This window comes from Schistocerca cancellata, chromosome 2 (assembly GCF_023864275.1).
Source record: "Schistocerca cancellata isolate TAMUIC-IGC-003103 chromosome 2, iqSchCanc2.1, whole genome shotgun sequence".
In the NCBI taxonomy this organism is placed as follows: Eukaryota; Metazoa; Arthropoda; class Insecta; order Orthoptera; family Acrididae; genus Schistocerca; species Schistocerca cancellata.
The window spans coordinates 891,908,537-891,931,693 of record NC_064627.1 but is presented as its reverse complement, the minus strand read 5'-3'; the positions used below and the strand labels follow the sequence as shown (position 1 = coordinate 891,931,693).

The 23,157-nt window shown below is 38.3% G+C and overlaps 1 protein-coding gene across 1 annotated transcript in view; it reads right to left on the bottom strand.

Moving 5' to 3' along the window:
- Nucleotides 1-23,157, bottom strand: part of LOC126162835 (structural maintenance of chromosomes protein 4-like) — a 320,394-nt gene that overhangs the window by 183,618 nt on the left and 113,619 nt on the right. The window contains exon 5 of the mRNA XM_049919596.1: nt 10,996-11,183. Within this exon, the coding sequence (XP_049775553.1) occupies nt 10,996-11,183 (188 nt within the window). The remainder of the gene's footprint in view (nt 1-10,995; nt 11,184-23,157) is intronic.

Here is a 23,157-nt window from a genome sequence, read left to right as displayed (position 1 = left end):
ATCACACTCATATCGCAAGTAGCAAAAATAATGGAGAGGGTACTGGAAAGAAGATTGAGGGAAAAAGCGGAAGGTCAGTTAGAAGAGAAGCAGGCTTTTGACATAGTAGATCAACAACAGTCCAAATCTTTAGTAAACTTTAGTATGAGAAAGTTGATGGAAATGCATTAAGGGCATGGGAAAGTTCTGGTGATGATATTTATTAACATAGTGAAGTCCAATAATAGTGTCCCCAGAGAAAAAAATATGGGAAATGATGAAGAGAAAGGAACTGGAAAATCAGAAGAGCTGATTAGTTTAGGAATATTACGGTGTTGAGACAAGGAAGTGCTGTGTCACAATTATTATTTATAACCGTGATGAATGAAATCATGAAAGAGGCAAAAGAAAATCACAGAGGAAGGGAGATGAAGTTATTGCTATTTGATGATGATGATGTTCTGTTGTGGGGAACCAACAGTAAGGATGTACAAGAACAACTAGACATTTTCTATGGAAAAATTGTGAAATATGGCATGAAATGCAATGTGGAGAAAAGCAAGACTATTATGGTAACCACTGGAGACAGAGAAGGGAAAGAACCAATTAATATTAAAGGACAGGCTATTGAAATTGTGGACAACTTTAAATATTTAGGAAGTGAGATAATGCAGAATGAAAGGACGTAGGCTAAATTAACAAAAGGGTGCAACAGAGCAATGCATTTTACAGGTGTTTGAGGTACTTAGTCTGGGAAAGGGATGTGCCAATGAAGTGTAAGCAAGTGCTGCACAAGACATAATTTACACCCATATTGACATATGCATCAGACACCTGTACAATTGTAAGAAAAGAAGAGAGTAGAAACCAAGCCAGTGAAATGAATTTCCTAAGAATTTTATGTGAGAAAATGAAGAGAGAGAGGTTGAGAAATGAAGATGCTAGGAAGTAGAAAAGTTGAACTGAAAAGAGTAGGTTGGAATGGTTTGGACACATAAAGAGAATGGAAGATGGCAGAATACTAAAACAAATGACGGAGACCAAGTTTGAGAGGAAGGAAGAAGGAAGGTTATTAGAGATTAACACCCATAAATTTGAGGGCAAGAGGGGGACCTAGATCAAGATGGACTGACTCAATGAAGAACAGTTTACAAAGGAGGAATCTGGACTGGAAAAATACAGTTTTAGAACAAGAATGCTGGAGAGGTGTGGAAATCAAGAAGTACCATAAATGTCTCAATCTGGCCTAGTGATGGATAAATGGGAAACTGAAGGTGATTTGTAAAGTACATTTTCTTATGTCACTAATACGGATATGGGTGCCACCACTTTTTGATTCACGAATTGGGCTACATCCTCATATGTTTAAATACTAGATAGACACATTTAGAGATAAATGCTATGAAATATTCACAAAAAATGTATTCATATTGCTATGATGTTAGGTGAAAACTAAAAATTAAAAATCTGAAACCGACTGGAAAAAAGTGAGAATAACTGAGACAATCTTGTTGGTCATCAACACAAACTGGAAATGTATATTCCTCAAATCAGAGAAACAGAGCATAAACTTTTTTTAAAAAAACAAGGTTCTTCAACTTAGATGCCATATGCAATACTTTTCTTGGGAAACTTCACATTTGGGCATGGATTTATTGCATTATTTTCGTGCTTTATTGCTTTATTTTTACGTTTTCTGTTTTCAGTATTGACTAGCCATAGCTAAAGTTCAATTAAATGTATTTTGAAAGCTACATTCTTTAGATTGGCTATGCAGTGGTATGTATTCTCTCTTTTGACTGGTGAATCTGGGCTTACAGATTAAGTACAGATGTAGATGTCCAAGTTCTTCAGTGTATACTAAAATAGCTCTGTCATGTAAAACTGAACGTAGAATCAGAAAAGGCACCAAGTGTCTTCTTTGTCCACATACAAATGGTAAACTATTGTTATCATTCCATTGTGCAACAAGGAAAGGAGCACAACGGACTCATACGCAAACTAAGCAAAGCTGGTTTCCCGGACAGACTCGTACGTCTCACACACTCATATCTCTCGAACAGGTGTTTCAACACTAACGTGCAGGATAAATAATCAACACAACACAGTATCCAAGCTGGAGTACCTGCCAACATTACCTTACACTGTGCATTTGATATATGATGGACACAAAAATGATAATAAACCTAACTGATGCAGATTGCTGACGCTGAACGAGAGCTCTACACTGGCACCCAGCAGCAACCTCCGAGCAACACAACCGCACAACGTCAAAGGTATCGACATGCATGATACCCACTACTAACAAAGCCAACCCTTGCACGGCCTATCGCAGGCAGCAAGACATCCGCTACTGCTCTTACCACCCGACGTAACTATCGCAGAGGTTTTTTTCCCTTGGCTCTTGTCTTGGCACTTTTTTTCCTCTGCCCTTCAAATCGCTACCCTTCGTTCAACTTCAACCCAATCTATCTCCAGATGAGCGCGTATTAATGGTTAACCTTAACCAGACATACACAAACATCACAGTACCCACATCCTGCGACACCTCACATTAGTGAAAACTAACCCTTATGCAGAGATGGCAGTAGACCTATTGAGTTGGCCCTCAGGCTGATGTGGGCGTGGAGGCTCTCTCTCTCTCTCTCTCTCTCTCTCTCTCTCTCTCTCTCTCTCTCTCTCTTTTTTATTTATTTTTTATTTTTTAAAGGAAAGGAGCGTCGTTGTGGGGATTGGTCACAGATGGAAAACAGATATATTGCTGCCATTTTTATGTTGTACAAGGGTTCTGCATGTTAGGGTGTCGGATTGGTCCCTGGGGCAGCCTAATAAGGGCTGTAAGACGAAGTAACAGAGAAAAGATTGAGACCACTACTTCAGCACTGTTCTGTAAAGGTTTACTTTGACTGCAGAATAGTGTCCAAGCTGTCACTGCATCAAGGAACCCACGTAATTTCATGAAGAAAGAGTGACAAGATTTATAGTGACTGCAAAAGCCAGAATATTTCTTGTCATGCTAGGTAATGTTAACTCTGTAGTTTAACAGAGTTGCATACAACCATTTCCAGGAATCTGTGAGAATTCTGTAACGAAGAGAAAGCCTTTACCTATATTCCTGGTGAGGAACAAGTGCACCATCTTGCTCCACCTCCCACCCTTATGCCCTCCTCATGCCTTCATAGACATATATGGCTAGGAGGTGCCTCATTTCCCAAATGTAAGTTTGTGGCGTAGAGGCATTGTCTTTGACCAGTAATCAAAATGTCTTATTTCCCAAAACTGATCCCAGCCACTGATTAAATTCTGAATAAAGCTCATTACTAATGGCTTTGTCGAAGAGGGCAAAGGAGCGGAGAGAGGTTCGGGGCACCCTACTGCCCTTGGGATGGGAAACTGTCCCTTAAAGGTAGAAGAACCAGCAATGAGCAAAGGCATGAGGATCTGTAAGACAATGGAAGCCACTGCATTAAAGACACATAACATCTAGCCTTAGGACAAGTGGGTTGTAAACGGAAAAGTGTTGAAATGATTTCTCCATTGGCAAAAGACTCCAGATTAGTCCCCCATTTGGAACTCCAAGAGGGGACTGCAAAGGGGGAGGTGTCAATGCGACAAAGACTGAACACCCTATGAAATGGAAATATTCTTCAGGTTGGAGTGTGGAATGACAGAAGCCGCAATGTGTAAACAAAATTAATGAATTTTTGAAAATGTTATGTGGTGCCTTTGCTTTTGTAAAGCTAAACTGATCATCATCCAACAAATCTCGTTTCTTGTTCAGTCTTCTACATATTATTCTCGTTGTGGCTTCAGCTGCCAGAGGCTGCAGTCATGTGAGTGTGAGTTGCGTTAGCACGGCCGTGTGTGTGTGTGTGTGTGTGTGTGTGTGTGTGTGTGTGTGTGTTTTTCGTGAAAATGTTGGAGTGAGGCAGAGATAGGAGACAACTGTAGAGGAGATGAATCTGTCACGTGGTGTTGAAGCAAATTGGATGTAGTTGGTGTCTGATGAGAGAAGTTAACCTTGCATGAGTCAGTGAGTAATAGAAGTGTTAGGTATAAATGGGACGCTGCAAGGACAAATGCCACTTGCCGTGCAGTACTAAGGTGGTACCGTCATGCCCTTACAGCCAAATACATCCTCTCTTCCTGATGTCACATGTGATCAGCCCTGCCCTGATCTTTGGGATAAAGTTTTGGTCTCTATAAACTGTCACCACATCTGAGAAACAACAGATAGATTCATGTTAAGCCATTAAGGCACATCAGTTTGCGATTATCCTGCTCGCATTCTTCCTACGGCTGTCTCCCACAGAGAGTCTGGTAGGCGTCTTCTCTGTGCCATACTGCACTGTCTGTGACTGTGTACACAGTGATTGTGGAAGTGTAACTACCCAGAAAACACTACCCCATTTGATAGGCCCTCCCTTATATCTCCATTGGCATGGTTGTCTGTTGACTGAAATGCTGTCTTCCTTGAAGAACACGGTTGTACAGGCATCTACTGATAATTTGTATGATTATATTGTGAATTAGACACAGGACAGGGAAACAGTGGTTTGTTGATTTAATTTTGGACACCCTACCACAGTGAGCACAAATACTCCCAACTTAGAAGCTGGAAGAAGCACTTCCACGGAGGTCTTACTCTCAACCGGCACCATCTTTGTGCCAAACATCAGTCGAATGTATGGCCCAGTAGCTACAGCTCCATCATCAACTAGATGAAGCCAATGATCTACAAGGCATCATCTAGTCCTGACGGTACCAAGCTCCAAACTTGATCCGCCGAGAGAAGGTGCCATTTCCTGACACTCCATCCAATCTCTAAGAGGCCTGGGTTCAACTTGGGGCATCTGCATGCCCCTGCCAGCTGTCTTGGGCAGCGGGCTGTTCATGCCAGCGTAGCCGTCTAAGCTCACTGTACTTTGGGTCAGCAAGGACACCATGGGTGCCAGCCGCTGCTTTGCTGTCACAACATCCCTCTGCTTTGCTGTCACAACATCCTGATATCACAGTGAACTGACTCACTGTCCACTAGCCACAGTTGGTTCCAGTGTCGCAGTCACTGAACTCCTACACAGAACAATCGATTAATAAGGAATATTGTTGTTGAGTCAGCCTTCTTGACTCCACACTTGCTGTGGTAGTGGAAGATACCACCCCACAGCCCCCAAAATACATCACTTTAGAGGTGCTACTGGCCACCCTGCAACAAGTGTCAGTGTAGAAGTCATAGCACAACTCAATCACTACAACTGCTATGATTCCTTTGTTAGCAAAAGATTAGATCTCACTTTCTCCTCACATAATGCTTCCTTCTTTCCTTGATAAGGTGTCGTTATGATGCACAAGGGTCATTCATTCATTCATTCATCATGTTACATATATCCCATTAGCCCACTGGTTACTACTGGCTTCTGTTGGAAACTATATTTTATTTATTTATTTAAACCAGTGCCTTTATAATGAAATCACTGATGCTGTTGTAAGACAAAGACATCTCATGGTACACTGAGGTACTTCTACAAATGTAGTGCATTGTAGCAGTCACCAACAGCGTTCAAAACGAAGTTGGCAAGGAAACAGTGCTACACGAATGTAGGAGATTGTGACATACAGTAAGTGTATTCAGAGCTATTGTAACATAAATTTAAGTTTTTACCACTGCTTTTATAAGTGGTTTCAAAATGAAACCACTTGGGCAGTACGTAGTTTCAATACAAAATTTATTAAAATTTAGGCCCATTTTTGCTGGTTATTTAGTATTTAGGACTATAATTTGTTTTGGGCATTATGAGTTCATGGACGTTTTGAGCTGTGGGATTGGGTCTAGCAAAAATGTGAATTTGGAGATATATATCACATCACATGGTTGCGAACAGTATGTCTTATTGTCCCAAAGTGAAACAATCTCCTTAAATAATCAATTCTTTACTTTTTGCCAATTTCTTCTTGTATTCGTTGCTTACTATGATAATAAAGGTTAATTTCATAAAAATTTTCAAAATCATATGCCAAAATGAAACCATTTCCTTAAAACAACTGGGCAATTATTTTTGCCAATTTCTTCTTGTATTCACTGCATACTACAATAATAAAGGTTACTTTTCTGGAAAATTTACAAATTATATATATTTTTCAAATTGTTTGGACTCAGAGGGTTAAGGAGAAGAACTTTCAGGAATGCGGAATGAGTTGAGGTATATACTGACAAAAGACTGGAACATCTTTTAATAGCACAGGCATAAAAGAAACACAATGTCTCGAAGGAATGAAATAGGACTACTACTGTCCAAGCTCTATGTTACTGACTTACAAATTAATGTTACTTTCAATTCCAAATTTCTGCATATACAAGTACATGTGGTTATCTGTGAAGAAATGTTACTCTAAAGAATAGACGTAAAATTCTGTAAACGTGAACCTTGTGTGAGCTAGTGAGTAGCTGTAAATGCAGAGAAATATAAGTTTATACAATGTAATGAATTATAAAAACCTGTCACCTTCGATTACATGATTAATAACTCTCAACTGGAGTCAGTCATATATTTTACCTGGTAATAATAATGTCTAACAATATGAAGGCTGGGTACAAGCAACACTATAGCACACGGGCTGAAGTCTTCTCATTCATAAAAAACAGGGCCAACAACAAAATTCCAGCACTGAACACTAGTCATGCTCCTTGTGACACTAAACAAATCATCTGAGTAAAGTAAAGGTAGTCCACTTTTCTTTTTGGTTATAATGGAGCACTCTTTGAGATAGGATCCATTTTCCAAGGTGCTGAATTCTAGTAAATCACATTTCAGGTCTAGTTTTTTGAGGTGGCACTACTGTGTATATCTCAGTAATTTTAAGCAAATTTTTTCATAACTTCATTTGTGAACATCCTTGCTAGTTAAGAAAACAGAGTACAAGCTCTGTTTGTTAACAAACTTGGGGTCATACGCAAATGTACCCTCCTTATTTACTGCTATTTTGACAGACATTATACTTGGCAAACACTGGTTGGTTTGAGAAAGGCCGTAACCTGATGCCAGTAACTGACTAAATAACATCTGTTTCAGTTGCAACTCTGGTTTGTCTCTTTTTGCATCACAATCTAAAAATGATTTTCTGCCCCACTGTACCCAGCACACTGGAGTTATGAAAGAATTATGTCTTTAAGCTGTGGACTAATGCTTTGCTTAACCTGTAAGAACTGGTTTCATGAACAGTAAAAATCTGTTATGTTATCTATAAAACATCATCATCATCATCATCATCATCATCATCATCATCATCATCATCATCATTTAAGACTGATTATGCCTTTCAGCGTTCAGTCTGGAGCATAGCCCCCCTTATACAGTTCCTCCATGATCCCCTATTCAGTGCTAACATTGGTGCCTCTTCTGATGTTAAACCTATTACTTCAAAATCATTCTTAACCGAATCCAGGTATCTTCTCCTCGGTCTGCCCCGACTCCTCCTACCCTCTACTGCTGAATCCATGAGTCTCTTGGGTAACCTTGCTTCTCCCATGCGTGTAACATGACCCCACCATCTAAGCCTGTTCGCCCTGACTGCTACATCTATAGAGTTCATTCCCAGTTTTTCTTTGATTTCCTCATTGTGGACACCCTCCTGCCATTGTTCCCATCTACTAGTACCTGCAATCATCCTAGCTACTTTCATATCCGTAACCTCAACCTTACTGATAAGGTAACCTGAATCCACCCAGATTTCACTCCCATACAACAAAGTTGGTCGAAAGATTGTACGGTGCACAGATAACTTAGTCTTGGTACTGACTTCCTTCTTGCAGAAGAGAGTAGATCGTAGCTGAGCGCTCACTGCATTAGCTTTGCTACACCTCGCTTCCAGTTCTTTCACTATGTTGCCATCCTGTGAGAATATGCATCCTAAGTACTTGAAACCATCCACCTGTTCTAACTTTGTTCCTCCTATTTGGCACTCAATCCGTTTATATTTCTTTCCCACTGACATTACTTTCGTTTTGGAGATGCTAATCTTCATACCATAGCCCTTACATTTCTGATCTAGCTCTGAAATATTACTTTGCAAACTTTCAATCGAATCTGCCATCACAACTAAGTCATCCGCATATGCAAAACTGCTTATTTTGTGTTCACATATCTTAATCTCACCCAGCCAGTCTATTGTTTTCAACATATGATCCATAAATAATATGAACAACAGTGGAGACAGGTTGCAGCCTTGTCTTACCCCTGAAACTACTCTGAACCATACACTCAATTTACCGTCAACTCTAACTGCTGCCTGACTATCCAAGTAAAGACCTTTAATTGCTTGCAAAAGTTTGCCTCCTATTCCATAATCTTGTAGAACAGACAATAACTTCCTCCTAGGAACCCGGTCATATGCCTTTTCTAGATCTATAAAGCATAGATACAATTCTCTGTTCCACTCATAACACTTCTCCATTATTTGCCGTAAGCTAAAGATCTGGTCCTGACAACCTCTAAGAGGCCTAAACCCACACTGATTTCCATCCAATTGGTCCTCAACTAATACTCGCACTTTCCTTTCAACAATACCTGAGAAGATTTTACCCACAACGCTGATTAAAGAGATACCTCTGTAGTTGTTACAATCTTTTCTGTTTCCATGTTTAAAGATTGGTGTGATTACTGCTTTTGTCCAGTCTGATGGAACCTGTCCCGACACCCAGGCCATTTCAATTATCCTGTGTAGCCATTTAAGACCTGACTTTCCACTGTATTTGATGAGTTCCGACTTAATTTCATCCATCCCAGCCGCTTTATTGCACTGCAATCTATTGACCATTTTTTCCACTTCCTCAAATGTGATCCTATTTCCATCATCATTCCTATCCCATTCTACCTCGAAATCTGAAACATTACTGATCGCATTTTCACCTACATTGAGCAACTCTTCAAAATATTCCCTCCATCTGCCCAAGGCATCCACAGGATTCACCAGCAGTTTTCCTGACCTGTCCAAAATACTTGTCATTTCCTTCTTACCTCCCTTTCGAAGACTGCTAATTACACTCCAGAATGGTTTTCCAGCAGCTTGACCCATAGTCTCCAACCTGTTTCCAACGTCTTCCCACGATTTCTTCTTGGATGCTGCAATTATCTGTTTGGCTTTGTTTCTTTTTTCAACATAACTTTCTCTGTCTACCTGGGTTCTGGTATGTAGCCAATTTTGATACGCCTTCTTTTTCCTTTTACAGGCTGCCTTGACTGTATCATTCCACCAAGCTGTTTGCTTCATCCTACTTTTACACACTACTGTTCCAAGACATTCTTTAGCCACTTCTAATACTGTGTCCCTGTACCTTGTCCATTCCTTTACCAATGACTGTAATTGACTACATTCGACTAACTGGTACCTTTCTGAGATCACTGTTATGTACTTGTGCCTGATTTCCTTATACTGAAGTTTTTCCACTCTTATCCTCCTACATATGGACCTGACCTCCTGCACTTTCGGCCTCACAATCCCAATTTCACTGCAGATTAAATAATGATCAGTGTCATCAAAGAATCCCCTGAATACACGTGTGTCCCTCACAGCCTTCCTGAATTCCTCATCTGTTATTATATAGTCAATGACAGATCTGGTTCCCCTGCCTTCCCAAGTATATCGGTGAATGTTCTTATGTTTAAAAATGGAGTTTGTGATTACTAAGCCCATACTGGCACAGAAATCCAAGAGTTGTTTCCCGTTCCTGTTGGCCTCCATATCCTCTCCAAATTTACCCATAACCTTTTCATACCCTTCTGTTCGATTTCCAATCCTGGCGTTAAAATCAACCATGAGCAGAACACTGTCTTTGTCCTTTACTCTAACAACTACATCACTGAGTGCCTCATAAAAACTATCCATCTTATCTTGATCTGTCCCTTCACAATGCAAATATACTGACACAATCCTAATTTTCTTGCTAGACACTGTCAAATCTATCCACATCAGTCGTTCGTTTACATACCTTATTGCAACTACGCTGGGTTCCATTTCTTTCCTGATGTAAACCCCTACACCCCATTGTGCTATTCCTGCTTTGACTCCTGACAGGTAGACCTTGTATTCTCCCACTTCCTCTTCTTTCTCACCCCTTACCCGAATGTCACTAACAGCTAAAACGTCCAGCCCCATCTTACTTGCAGCCTCTGCCAGCTCTACCTTCTTCCCCAAGTAGCCCCCATTGATATTAATAGCTCCCCACCTCATTACCATTTGTTTGCCAAGTTGTATCTTAGGAGTCCCTGGTTTGTCAGTTAGAGGTGGGACTCCGTCACCTCCAAAGGTCCGAGGCATTTTGCTCTGACTGTTGCCAGCATCATATTTAAAGTACCAGGGAAGCAGGTTGCTAGCCTTACTTGCCCCGAGTCCCATTGGGTTTTACCCCTAAAGGCTGAGGGACTAACCAGTGGATTTGGTAGTCTTTGCCGTATGAGCACAAAGGTGACCACGACTCAGAATATGTCCGAGATGCCCAGCGTTATTCCAAAGTAACTGGTATCCCAACTGTCGGGACCACTTACTTGGCCACTCATACGTTGCCCGTGGTTCATGAACTAGGACATGACTACAGGAACCCACACCATGAACCACATAATACAATGATCATTTTATGGGAGAGAGAACTGACTGGTCTTCAGGCTATGTGAACATCATGTAATAAAAATTACTATGTTTTCTATTGTTATTCAATGAGTGACAAAAATAGTTATGCTAAATACAATACTAAAGGTAGAGACTTATAAACACTTCTTGTCTCACACGATGACAACATTCTACTCACCAAGTGGCAGCAGGAGAAAAAACACACAAAAGTGCAAGCTTTCAGAGCCAGTGGTTCCTTCTTCTGGCAGAAGGGTTGAAGGGGAAAGGACGAGGGATGAAGGAAAAGGACCGGCAAGTTTTCCTAAATTATATTATCAAAAATTAATTATTTTGTTGATATGATAAGAAAAGAATACCAAAGAAATTAATTTTGTATATAGAGAATAAACTTACTCATATTTTTGGTGCAAAATGTGTGTTAAACGAGCTATTTCATTCTTTGCTTGAAGATGGAGAACAGTTCTTTCTCTTTCTTCCCTCAAATTTTCCATTTCATCTTTTGCTATATTTCTTGCATTTTGTTTTTCTTCTACAATAGATTTAATTTTTTCTAGCTTCTCAGAGATGATCTGGCATCGATACTGAAAAGAAAAGTGTCATTAGGTTATAACTGTTTTCAATAAATGTAACTTTCCTTTTTACTGAATAATATATGACGTCTAGATTTGATGGTGTTTCCAACAAAGTACTAAAGATTGGTTCCTGTATAATAAGTCCTGTCTTATCTGAAATATGTAACGCTTCACCAACACAATGCATTTCCCCAGAGAGACTGAAATATCCCATTGTTAATCTCCTCTTTAAGAAAGGTGAAAAGAGAGGTCAATAACTAACAGTCTGTTTCCCTAGAGATAGTCCGCCGCTCGTGGTCTCACGGTAGCGTTCTTGCTTCCCAAGCACGGGGTCCCGGGTTCGATTCCCGGCGGGGTCAGGGATTTTCACCTGCCTCGAGATGACTGGGTGCTTGTGTTGTCCTCATCATTTCATCATCATCCAGGAAAGTGGCGAAATTGGACTGAGCAAAGATTGGGAAATTGTATGGGCGCTGATAACCATGTAGTTGAGCGCCCCACAAACCAAACATCATCATCATCCCTAGAGATATCATTTTCCAGAATTTTTGAGAAGAATATGTATTCTAAAATAGTAACTCACCTAAGCAACAATAATATCCTTAGTAAATTACAGTCTGGATTTCAGAAGAGTTGCTCTACTGAGAATGCCATTTACATGTTCATGTACCAAGTTTTACAAGCATTAAATAACGAAATATCGCTGTTTGGTATTTTCTGGGACCTATCTAAGGCATTTGACTGCGTTAATCACAATGTTCTTCCACATAAACCGGAGTTTTATGGGACTGATGGGTATATCTAAACAAAGGAATGCAGAAAAAATGAAAAGCACTGTGCCACATGTGTTCTACAGGTTTAATTTATTATGGTTAACCAGTTTTGACTTGCAAGCCACTGAGTAATTCAACCAATGTAATCCGAGGACAATATTCCGACTGGGGACAAACCACTTAGGATCAGTCTTGGGTCTGCAAGTGTTCCTCATAAATGTAAATGATTTTCCAAGTAGTAGTAGTAGTAGTAGTAGTAGTAGCAGAAGTAGTAGTAGCTTATTCATCCGTAGATCTCTTTTTACAAGGGTATAGGAGATGTCAAAGTATTTACAAGTTTAGACCAATTTAAAATTAGATAATTTGTATACACATATATTTAAAGACTTGTTGTTAGACATAATCATTAGATTTACTCCTGGTATACAATACTTTTTTTACAAATAACTTATTAAATAATGTAATGCCACATCGTTCACTCATAACTCACTATCAGTCACTGCACGCACTATACATGCATTGTTTCATAACACTGTGCATGCGCGCGAGCAAGTGCGCGCGAGCGCGTGCGCGCGCATACACACACACACACACACACACACACACACACACACACACTGGTGATCTCTGGGCCATTTTCTGTACTGTAAATTCCCATTTGCTATCCTGAAAAACTGAGTCAGCATCCCTCCACAATGAGTGAGATGAGCTAAGAAAGAGGAAGAGGTGTTAGTATTGTGCCATGCACAGCTTGGGGGTAAGTATTTCTAGAAAGGAAAAAAGAAGGAAAAAAACATAAAGTTATATGGAATGTTTTATAATCATTATTATTATTATTTATTTGTACATCATTTTTTTATCAAACTCCTACTCTGTTTCGTCTCAGTAATCCTTCAATGCATAAAATTTATTGCATACCATGTACATTTTAGCTGCCTTTTTAAATAAGTGTATTTTAGCAATTTCTTTAATCTCTTTTGTTAATTTATTGTACAGTTTTATTCCTTAGTAGAAAATGCTGTTTGAGTTTAATGTTTATTTTTTCTTGGTAAATGTAAGTTGAGTCTATCTCTTGTTGCAAGGTCATGGACAGATCTGTTTGTGCAGTAATTACCAATGTTATTTTTGATGTGTATAACTGACTGGTAAATGTATTCACATGGAGCAGTTAAAATTCCCAGTGTTTTGAACAGATCTTTACAATGAGCTTGACTAGTATTTTTGGTTATTATTCTTAAGGCTCTTTTCGGGAGTTTGAAAATTGTGTTCATATTTTGTGCGTTTGTTCCCCAAAAAAGAATGCCATAGTTAAGAATTGAGCGTAAATATGAATAATATGTAACTACAAGACACTGCATGTTACACACACTAAGGGCATAACATGCTGATGACATTCTGTTTGCATGTACCTTTGTGTATTCACAGCACTTCAACTGAGAATCAATATTCATTCCTAGAAATTTTACATTCGTTACACGGTCTATACAGGTGCCATCTACATTTAATTTAACATTGTCATTTTCCCTCTTCAAACTGAAATTCATGGCATTAGTTTTCTTTATGCTCAATGTCACTTTATTGCTTATTGACCAATCATAAACTTCCTTGAGAGTTTCATTTGCTCTTGTTTTCTCAGAGACTATAATATTGCTGTCATCAGCGAAGATAATTTTTTCACCATGAGTAACACTAGTGGGAAAATCACTGCTGTATGTCAGGAATAGTATTGGTCCTAATACGCTACCTTGTGGAACACCTATATTTATGTATTTTGGTTCTGATAAGTGTTTTACTAAATGTTTACATCTTTTTGAAATATGTGTTATCTCTACTCTTTGTGCCCTATCTACTAGGTATGATCAAAACCAGTCATTAGCTACCCCTCTTATTCCTAATGCTTCTAACTGATTTAATAGAATCTTTTGGTCAACTGTATCAAACGCCTTAGAAAGATACAAAAATATGCCTATGACACACTCATCTTTAATCAAACTGTGAATCGCTTAAAAGATTGTATTTATTCAGGTGATTCATTAATCTATCTTTCATAACTGCTTCTATTATTTTTGAGAATGCTAACAGCAGGGAAATGGGCCAGTAATTTTCTGTGTGTTCTGCAGTACCTTTCTTAAGCAAAGGTACAACTCTTGCCTGTTTTAACTGCTCTGGAAACGTCCCTGATGTGAAGGATTCATTTATTATATTTGTCAAGGGGCCTTGTATAATCCCTATGCATTGTTTCAGTACACACATTGGTACTTCATCTAAGCCTACTGACTTTTTATTTTTTAGTTTTTGAACAGTTTTACTAACTTCATTCTCTTAGGTTGGAAGTAACATCAATAACAATAGGGACATGCCAAAACTTTGAAGGATGTTTATGAAGGTGCTGCTGGATTCATTTATGATATTAGTGTTGACGTTAATGTCCCCACACAGAATTATGTTGACATTTGTACTTGAGAGTTTATCTAGAACATTATTTACAAGTGTGATATTAGTTTTGGGGAATTTTTGCTGTAACTTCTCTGCAATACTTGAAAAATGCTTGTTTACATAGTTTGTTAAGTGTTGTGGATCATTTATTACCTTATCCCCCTCCCTTAGCAGTATGTTATTCTGCGATTGTTTACCTCTCCCCATTTCCTTTTTTATAACATCCCAGACTGCTTTGCTTTTATTTTCTGCATTATATATTGTTTAGTCATTAAATGATTTTTTTGCAGCAATCAGCACCTTCCTATAGATCTTTTTGTATCTGTGATACAAATTTAAGAATTCTGGATCACTGCAAATCTTTTTCATGGAACTGAGGTGTTTAAGTGTTTGGGAGGATTTCTTAATACCTGCTCTTATCCATCTGTTTTTGTGAGATGTTGATACAGACATGCATACTTTTGGAAATTCCTTTTCAAAGTTCAATTTAAACAATGTGGAGAATTTCATATTCACATTGGTTTCCTTATACACTTCATCCCAGTACGTTGTTCTAGTCCTTCTGAAACATCTTTTATTCTGATTTCTGATAGATGTCTTTTGTAGGCTTGTAATTTAGGGAATGATTCAATGCCTCATTTTACTGTTGTTATTTGACAGAGATGGTCTAACAGTCCGAGATCTTTTACAGCTACATCACATTTTTCCCTGTCCATATTTGTGGCCACATGGTAAATTACTGATGCAGTCATTATAGTAACCCTTGTTGCACTGTTGACCAATAGGGACATATACACACACAAAATGAGTAATTTCTTGGTGATATCAAGCCCTGTTAATTCAATAGCTGATATTTCAAAGGGTTTGTCTTCACTTACTGTACTGAAGTCATGTCTTGATTCTAACTGTGTTCCTTTTCTGATATAAATGCATGATCCTCCACCCCTCTGCAGTAAGAGTTTGCCCTTTCATACAGTGATAATACTAAGTGTCGGATTTCTGTGTGTCTACACCAGTGCTCAGTAATACAAACTACTGTGCAGTCTAACATTCAAATAGAATTGTTCTTTTTGCAGATGACATTAATATTGTAGTCAATCCAAGCATACATGCAGCTGCACAAGAAATGGTAAACAATGTTCTTAAAAGTATCACTGACTGGATCCTGCAAATGTCTCGTCTTCAATTTTAAAAAGACGTATTGTATTCAGTTCTGCGCATCTATGGGTACTACACCAATGATAAGCATAACACATGGTGAGGAAATTATAGATAGGGTGGAAGGTTCTAAATTCTTAGGGGTCCATACTGATAAGAATTTAAACTGGAAAAAGAAAATTCCTGAACTCAAAAACTTAGTCCAGCCACATTTTCACTTAAAGAGTCACTGCAAAATTTGGGGAGAGAGAAATCATTAAGTTGACATATTTTGCATATTTTCATTCAATAACATCATACAGAATAACATTTTGGCATACATGATCATATTGTAGACATCATTTAAGGTGTCAGGCTTTTCAACTATTTCTTTACAGTTATTTATTCTCTCATAAATTTCATTGTATCCACTGCAGTTCAAAAAGAACAATGATGTATACAATTATGATGAGAGAACAAAAAATGTCATTCATTATGTCACATTAAGGTTGCATTTAACACAAAATGGGGTGCACAATGCTGCAACCAAAAATTTTGATTGCTTACTCAGTGACATAAAAGCCTGAGAGAAAAGTAAAATTTAAAAATAAACTGAGAAAGCTTCTCCTTGACAAGTCCTTCTATCCTGTAGAAAATACCTATTACTGTAATTGTAAAAGGTGGTGGTTAGGAATTACTAGCTTGCATTTGTATGTCTTATATATATAACTTATGCAACATCATTATGATTTGTCAAGCGAATGGTCCATGGAAACTGCAGTGTGACACCACAGATTACACATCTTCAGGTTAGCAGTGAATAACACTTTGCCACAAAATGATCAAATACTGCTATGTTAGGATAATCTTTTATCTCTGGAGTACTTTCATTCAACTGACAGTCTTCTAGCAAGTAAACATTCGTAAAAAACAACAGTGACAGTAGCTTTTTCTGGAGTCGTAGTCACAGCCAAATTATGCAAGCTTATTATCCAGACACCACATTATTGTTTTACAGAATCTATATCTGCTTTTTAGTTGGTACTGCACAAATATCATTTTATTATGCAAGTGTCCTGAAAGTTAGAATGCATGAAGATCAAGATCAGTTGAAAAAGACTGTGGCCACACGCAAAGAGGTTGTTTGTGACGAAATAGTTCATGAGTGAACAACAGCATAGCAGTGTCCAGTGGGTGCAATATTTCTGCAAGTGACAGGTTGCCATCACTGAGTGTGCTGATGAACTGACTGCATCAGAGCTGGTGAGTAGCTTTTTTATCTCCTTCCCCCATTCCTCCAAGCTGCTGCTTCAATCACAGTCCAAGCTCAGGAATGAGTGCCCAGCTGATGTTTCCTTCCCCCTCCCTTAAAATCATCACTTTGTCCATATTTAGCACCCAGTAATGTGTAGGTGATGTTTTCACTGTTGCTCCACCTGCTTCTGACATCAGTTTGTTATGGGATATTTCCTTCTTCCTCTTCTTCTTCTTCTTCTTCTTCATTAGTCAAAGTGTGGGTTCATAGGCCTTACTAAAGATGCTGCCACTATCACTATGGATTGGCTGTTCCCTTACTAGAATCTGGATATAGCCTTTAATTTCAGAGTCCCAGATATTAGACTTATGTGTCAGAACCTTTGCATGGTGGTAATTCATTAAGTCTAATTCCAATAGGCAGCACTCCTCAACTGCTAACTTGTTTGGCTACAGCAGTCTGGTGTGTCGCTGGTATTCACAGCAGTGATCTTCGATAGTACACACCGCCTGACTTACGTATGTTCCACAAAATTGGCGGGTGGATTTAATAGACCCGGACTTGCAAAGTCTGTGATCATTCTTGTCTCTTAAGATTTGTTGCTGTTTTTTCCATTCTTGCAATTCACACAGTTAATTAGGAATGCATGATATTTTATTATCATACGCAATGAAGACAGCTAAAGCATGAACAGAGATTAAGGTAATAAAGTGTTGGCAGTTCGCACCAGCCTAGGTCTGCTAAACCTGCTGAGTTGATATCTCTTAACATAGCAGGACTGGATATCAACAAGGAATTAATAATTTTCTGTATGTATTGATCACATGGATACTTTTTTATGTAAATTAACCAAAATTATAAATAAACAGTTGGCCACAAAAGTTAATATAATTTTGTAGGGAGACATAAATGCTAGGGTCACAAATAAAACTAATATGACCCTCAAAAATTTTTTTTACAGTTTCAACATGTACCTTTTGGTCAACAGCTCAAGAAGAGTAGCTATAACAGCACCAGTAATCGACTACATGCCCACAAATGTGGGCAGGGCAAAGTTAGGTGTAGCTGTAAAATATCTTGTACTCTCAAAACATTTCTGCCAAATAACAACAGTACAATCAGATAAGAAAACAAATCTGTCAACTGCACACCTAAAACAGACTTTCATCAGAAGCCAAAATGCAAGATTTTTGAGGAGGACTAGCAAATCAAAGTTGGTATGAAGTGTATACAGAAAGCAATGTCAAAGTGAACTTATTAAGTTCTAAACACAATTTAATTTGAATTTTGAAAACATGTAATCAAAATTAACCACATTAGCAGCAATGTCTCTCAAAACCGAATAGATAACACAAGATGTCAGACAGTCCTCTCAGACCCTTCTGTAGCCCAGTTCCAAGAAAAAGTGTCATAATGGACCTGAGTTCTTAAATTTCTGCCTTATAATTATAGGTAATATACAAAGCAGTGAATGAACACAAAACACCTGGGATGTCATTAAAAAGGTAACACGGAAAGACAAACGAAAGAATAACAACATACAGATAAGGGAGAAAGGTCAAGTAATAAATGATCCACACCACCTAACAAACTTTGTGTTGTAGAGAAAGTACAACAAATTTTCCCAAAAAGAAATATAACACCTATAAACAATAATGTATTAAACGCAATTGTGTAATTATCAACCATAGAGCATAATGCCAGTAAAACTGTACAAAACACAGAAATTTAGAAGTAGTAGCCATAGACAGGGATGCTGACATCACAGAGGACTCCTCTCCAGATGTCAAGATAGGTCCATCCTTGCAGTCACACTCTCTGGCTGAGCTACCTGTCACCACCTCCCTCTTCCTGATGTGTCACCACTGTCACTGGCCAGGGCACTACCTGAATATGGAGAGGGGGGATCTTGTATCTTAGACTAATGGCAACTCAGCCTCCGACCCAGATGTCAAGACTGACACAGCAAATCGCTGACATAACCGCAGTCTGAACTAGGAAGTGCTTGAAACACACTGTGACTCAGACTAAGAGGTGCTCACAACGTGGCACATGGTTCCGTCAACTACAGTGCACAGCCAATATGTATGAAACTATATTGGTCATGCAAGAGCACTTCTGATATCACTTTCACTCATCATGAAAACCTGCCACTGCATATAGACTTGGGCATGTTTGGGATTACTACACTGGAGGACTTTGGCTATTGTATATGTTGACTGTTTTGAATCCCTGGACTCATAACTCACTTGTTGTACTGTGACTTTTATTTCAGTGTGTGAATAAATCACAGTATTCATCAAGTTTAACATCACTTCCCTTGTCATCGTAGGAGGAGAAGGGAGTATTGAATGTTCTGGGCATATATATTTGCTGAGTACATGCAGAATTTCTTTACTTTATTTATTTTTTTTAAATATGTGGGGCACTCAACGTCATGGTCATCAGCAAGTACATGTGTTGCATAGACTTAAGGGTATTCAATGAATAAGAGCAGATGAGTACGTTCTCAACAGTAATATGTGTCATGTGCTCCACCACACTGAAAATTGCACTTAATTATGTGTCAAGTACAGTATACTTGTTTGGTAAGTAGACCTTGAAGACATGTCCAGGGAAAACCACTGAGCAGCCAAGGGTGTCTGCCAACTTCAATTCATCCATGAAAGTTTCCATATGACTGTGGGGCTCATTTAAATATAGAGTTAAAAACATGTGCCGAAGTGCCTTCTCTCATGAAGTTCAATAAGTTTAAATTTACTCTCAACCTTTTCATCAGCCAGGATGGCTGTCAGCTACAGCTTGGGATCAGCGTCGAAAGCCTTGAGATGCATAGGTCTCACTGGTGCATAAACCAGGCAACCATAATCCAGCCAGGTTTGTACAAAAGCTTTACACAGTCCTCAAACTGCACACACAGCCAGACTGTAATGTGCTGGGACAAAGAACACATTATTTTGTATTGTGGTGGTCACACAGATAGCAGGGCCAGGAAGGGATGGGAAGGACCCGGCAGGGGCCATACTGGTGATGTTCAGACAGTTTAATATTTCTGATGCAAGATAGCAGAACTGCACATCAGTTTCTGCAATGAACATATCAGATATCTCCAGTCTGATTTTATGAGCACATCACTGCAAATATTAATCAACTTTCTGTAACTGTATCGTTTCATAAACAGATATTGATAAGTACAAGAAACACTTTGTCCTTGCGCTTTTTCAATTGGAGAAAAAAAAAAAAAAAGGTTGTGGTTCAGTTTAAGCACAATTACAAGTATTAGTTATATACCACCTATATTTTCTCTTGTGTGTGCCACAACTCTCAGGGAAGCTCTTTCTGATTTTTTGAAATGATTAAAATATGTTACTATGACCAAAGTACCATGAGCCACCATTTGTACTGTTCCTGCGTTGAGTATCAGCTGTTGTCTGTGACATATCTTTGTGTCTCCTTGTCGTCAAGAATGTGGAACAATTTATGAATGAAATTAAGCTGTGTCAACTGCATTGTCATTAAAGATTGGACAAATACAACTATGATGCAATTTATAACTTATGGATGAAATGGCAAAGGAATGGGCTTTTATGTGGTAGGCTTGAATATAAATTATCGTTCTTTATAACCGATTTTATTTTATGATGAACCAGTATGTATGAGGAATATAGTAGATTGCTAAGTATTTTAAAACTATTTTGAAAGGTTATTTAATAAGTTTAAGTTGAATTTTTAATGAAATACACAACAAAAGTGTTTCTGACTGAGCTTAATGTAGGATTCCTCTTGAATTTTTGCATATTACCACTGTTACCAAACTTTTCAGCTTCAATGCTGAATCCTTCCCCATCGATGACAATATTATGAAGGAGGCAAATGCACTTAATTATGCGATCAGTTATGTGAATGGATGTTTCAGTTTCCTTTCTCAGTAATCTCTGTTTACCAATAATTATATCAAATGTGTGTTTCAACAACTTTTCTTGCTCTGGAATGCTTATCATCTTACAGGCTCTTCTTGTTATTCAAACATCAGTGAGAAAAGGAATAAGTTTCATCTCCCAAAATGACACATGGTAGTTCACAACACATTGCTTTAAGTTCTGTTGGTGGTCGTAGTAACAGTTCCCCATTCACAAGTTTCTTATTTAACATACTTGCTTTGAACCTACCTCCATCTGACTGTTTACTATAGGCACCAACATATACAGCTATAAATTTGTAACTGGCAGCAGCAATTGCCTCACTTACAAATGAATATACTGCTTGTAATTGCAGAATATGCTGTCAGAATGTTCACGAATTTTTGAAGAGAGATCTTAATTCCAAGAACTATGAACAGTTCCTTGTCAGAGGAAACAGAAGTACTGAGACAAATGGAATTGTTTACGAATTTTGTGTGTCTCAAGATGAAAATTATCCTGTAAGGTCCTTACTGGCTCCAGTCGATGGACCATCGCCACTTCTAAGTACTTAAGATACAAGACCCTGTCTGTAATGAACTGAAGCCTGTGAGTTTTGTGCAAAGTTCTACTTCAAAACAGTCACAATGCAATAATTTACATTACAGTACCATTATACACAATTTTTCTTCTGCTGTTACAGTCCCACAAAAATTAGTGTTCTGCAGCACCCACTAAAATGTATTATGATTATGAGTCATATGAACAGTAGTGAACAAGTGGTGGCTGTATCTGTGTTATCTATAAAGTTGTACATCAGCTGTTGAAGAATAGTAGTTTCTTTGATGGTGCAGTTTAGCCTGCTAAGCAGGAAAGGGGGTCGGGATAGGAAAGAGGAGGGGGATCTATGACATGTACTTCTCACAGTTTAAAGTGATTTGAACTGCGTGAGGACACAACAGACAGTAATTCATCTACCTGTCCTGCAGTGTTTGAGGCTACACTGAAGCTGGCCAGTATTCTTTCTATTAAAACGGAAAAACTCAAATGCTTTGGCCAGAGAGAATAATTTCAAAATTTGGCAGGGTGATATCTGGTGATCCAGGACCAAGTCCACACAAACACTGTTCTACTTGTCAGTGATTTTATCAAATTACTGTCTTAAAATAACTATTGTTCGCAAGAGTTATGCACAGTTCTTTGAATGTGGAGATAGTGTCAAACAAACAGTGTGGTATTACAGCGCGCACATGTTTCTCCTACAACTTGACAAAGACTTTCATTCCAAAAGCTAGCAAAGCAAAGCTCTAGGGCTTTTGTTTGTGCATCTGTCGACAACACAGCCCTTATACCTTTCAGTGTGTCATTTCCTTTTCTCCTACATAGAATGTACATCCCATTAATGCCAGTGGCTCCAAAAGCTTGCAAATTTTATTGCCTTTGTATGTGTGTTCTCCAGGCACTGCTTGATGAGTAGATTTTTTATCTATACAGTTATATTTTATTTTCAAAAAGTGATTACTTTCATTGATACATTCCACTGATTGTAGGATATGGACAACAATTAATTTTTCATCTTTTATAATATAAAGTGTAAGCTACCATAAGACCACAGCGGATGATTAAATGGTCTTTGCTGAAGGGAAAAAATCAAATATATTTTGAGTTTTTTTATACATGAATGATTAAAATCTTATGAGAGTCCAATATTAGGCCTACACTGGTCACCAGTAATGTGCTTTTCTATCCTGTAGTATTCGACACTACACTAAATCCAAACACTTCCCATCGGTAGGCATGGTAAGCTACATGCTATCACAATTTTTCAATATGAATTTGTAAATCAAGTCCATGTGCTTGACAAATAGCATCATTTTGCAATGATCGCTACCACAATTACGAAAAGATAGTTTATTAAGAAGCTAACGTAAGATGCTTCATTACTAGATGTAAAAATTTTTTGTAACCAAATATTTTCCTCAAAATTTATTGAGGAAGGTTACAGAAATAAAAAATTACTTAAAATGAAGAGTAGCCTCTTTTTTCACAAGTAGAACTTTTATTAAAAAATAAGTTGAGAAATGGCTGTAATGTGGTCTTATATACCTTGAAGTGCTTCACAGCATCAAAATCAGAAAAGCAGATTTTCTCCCTTCACCAGACGAGTCCTGTGACCTGGTCCAGTGCACAGTGTGAACAGAGCTTCATAAAACTGGATCAGATACACCCTATCTGCTCCCCAAATTCTGTACTAGGGCACTTCAAGCTGTTCAGTGCCCTTATGGACATCATCATCAGACGTCTTAGGTGTGGTAGCTACAACAGTTTTGAATCAAATACCAGGCCCAGAAACATCACCAAATCTTCAAAATACAAAATTGTGTTCCTCTTTTGCAGTTACGTGAAACACTATTTCACAATTGTCTGCAGAAACTCCAAAATCAGTATGAGTAACCCACTCTTCCAACCTTCTAATTGAGAGC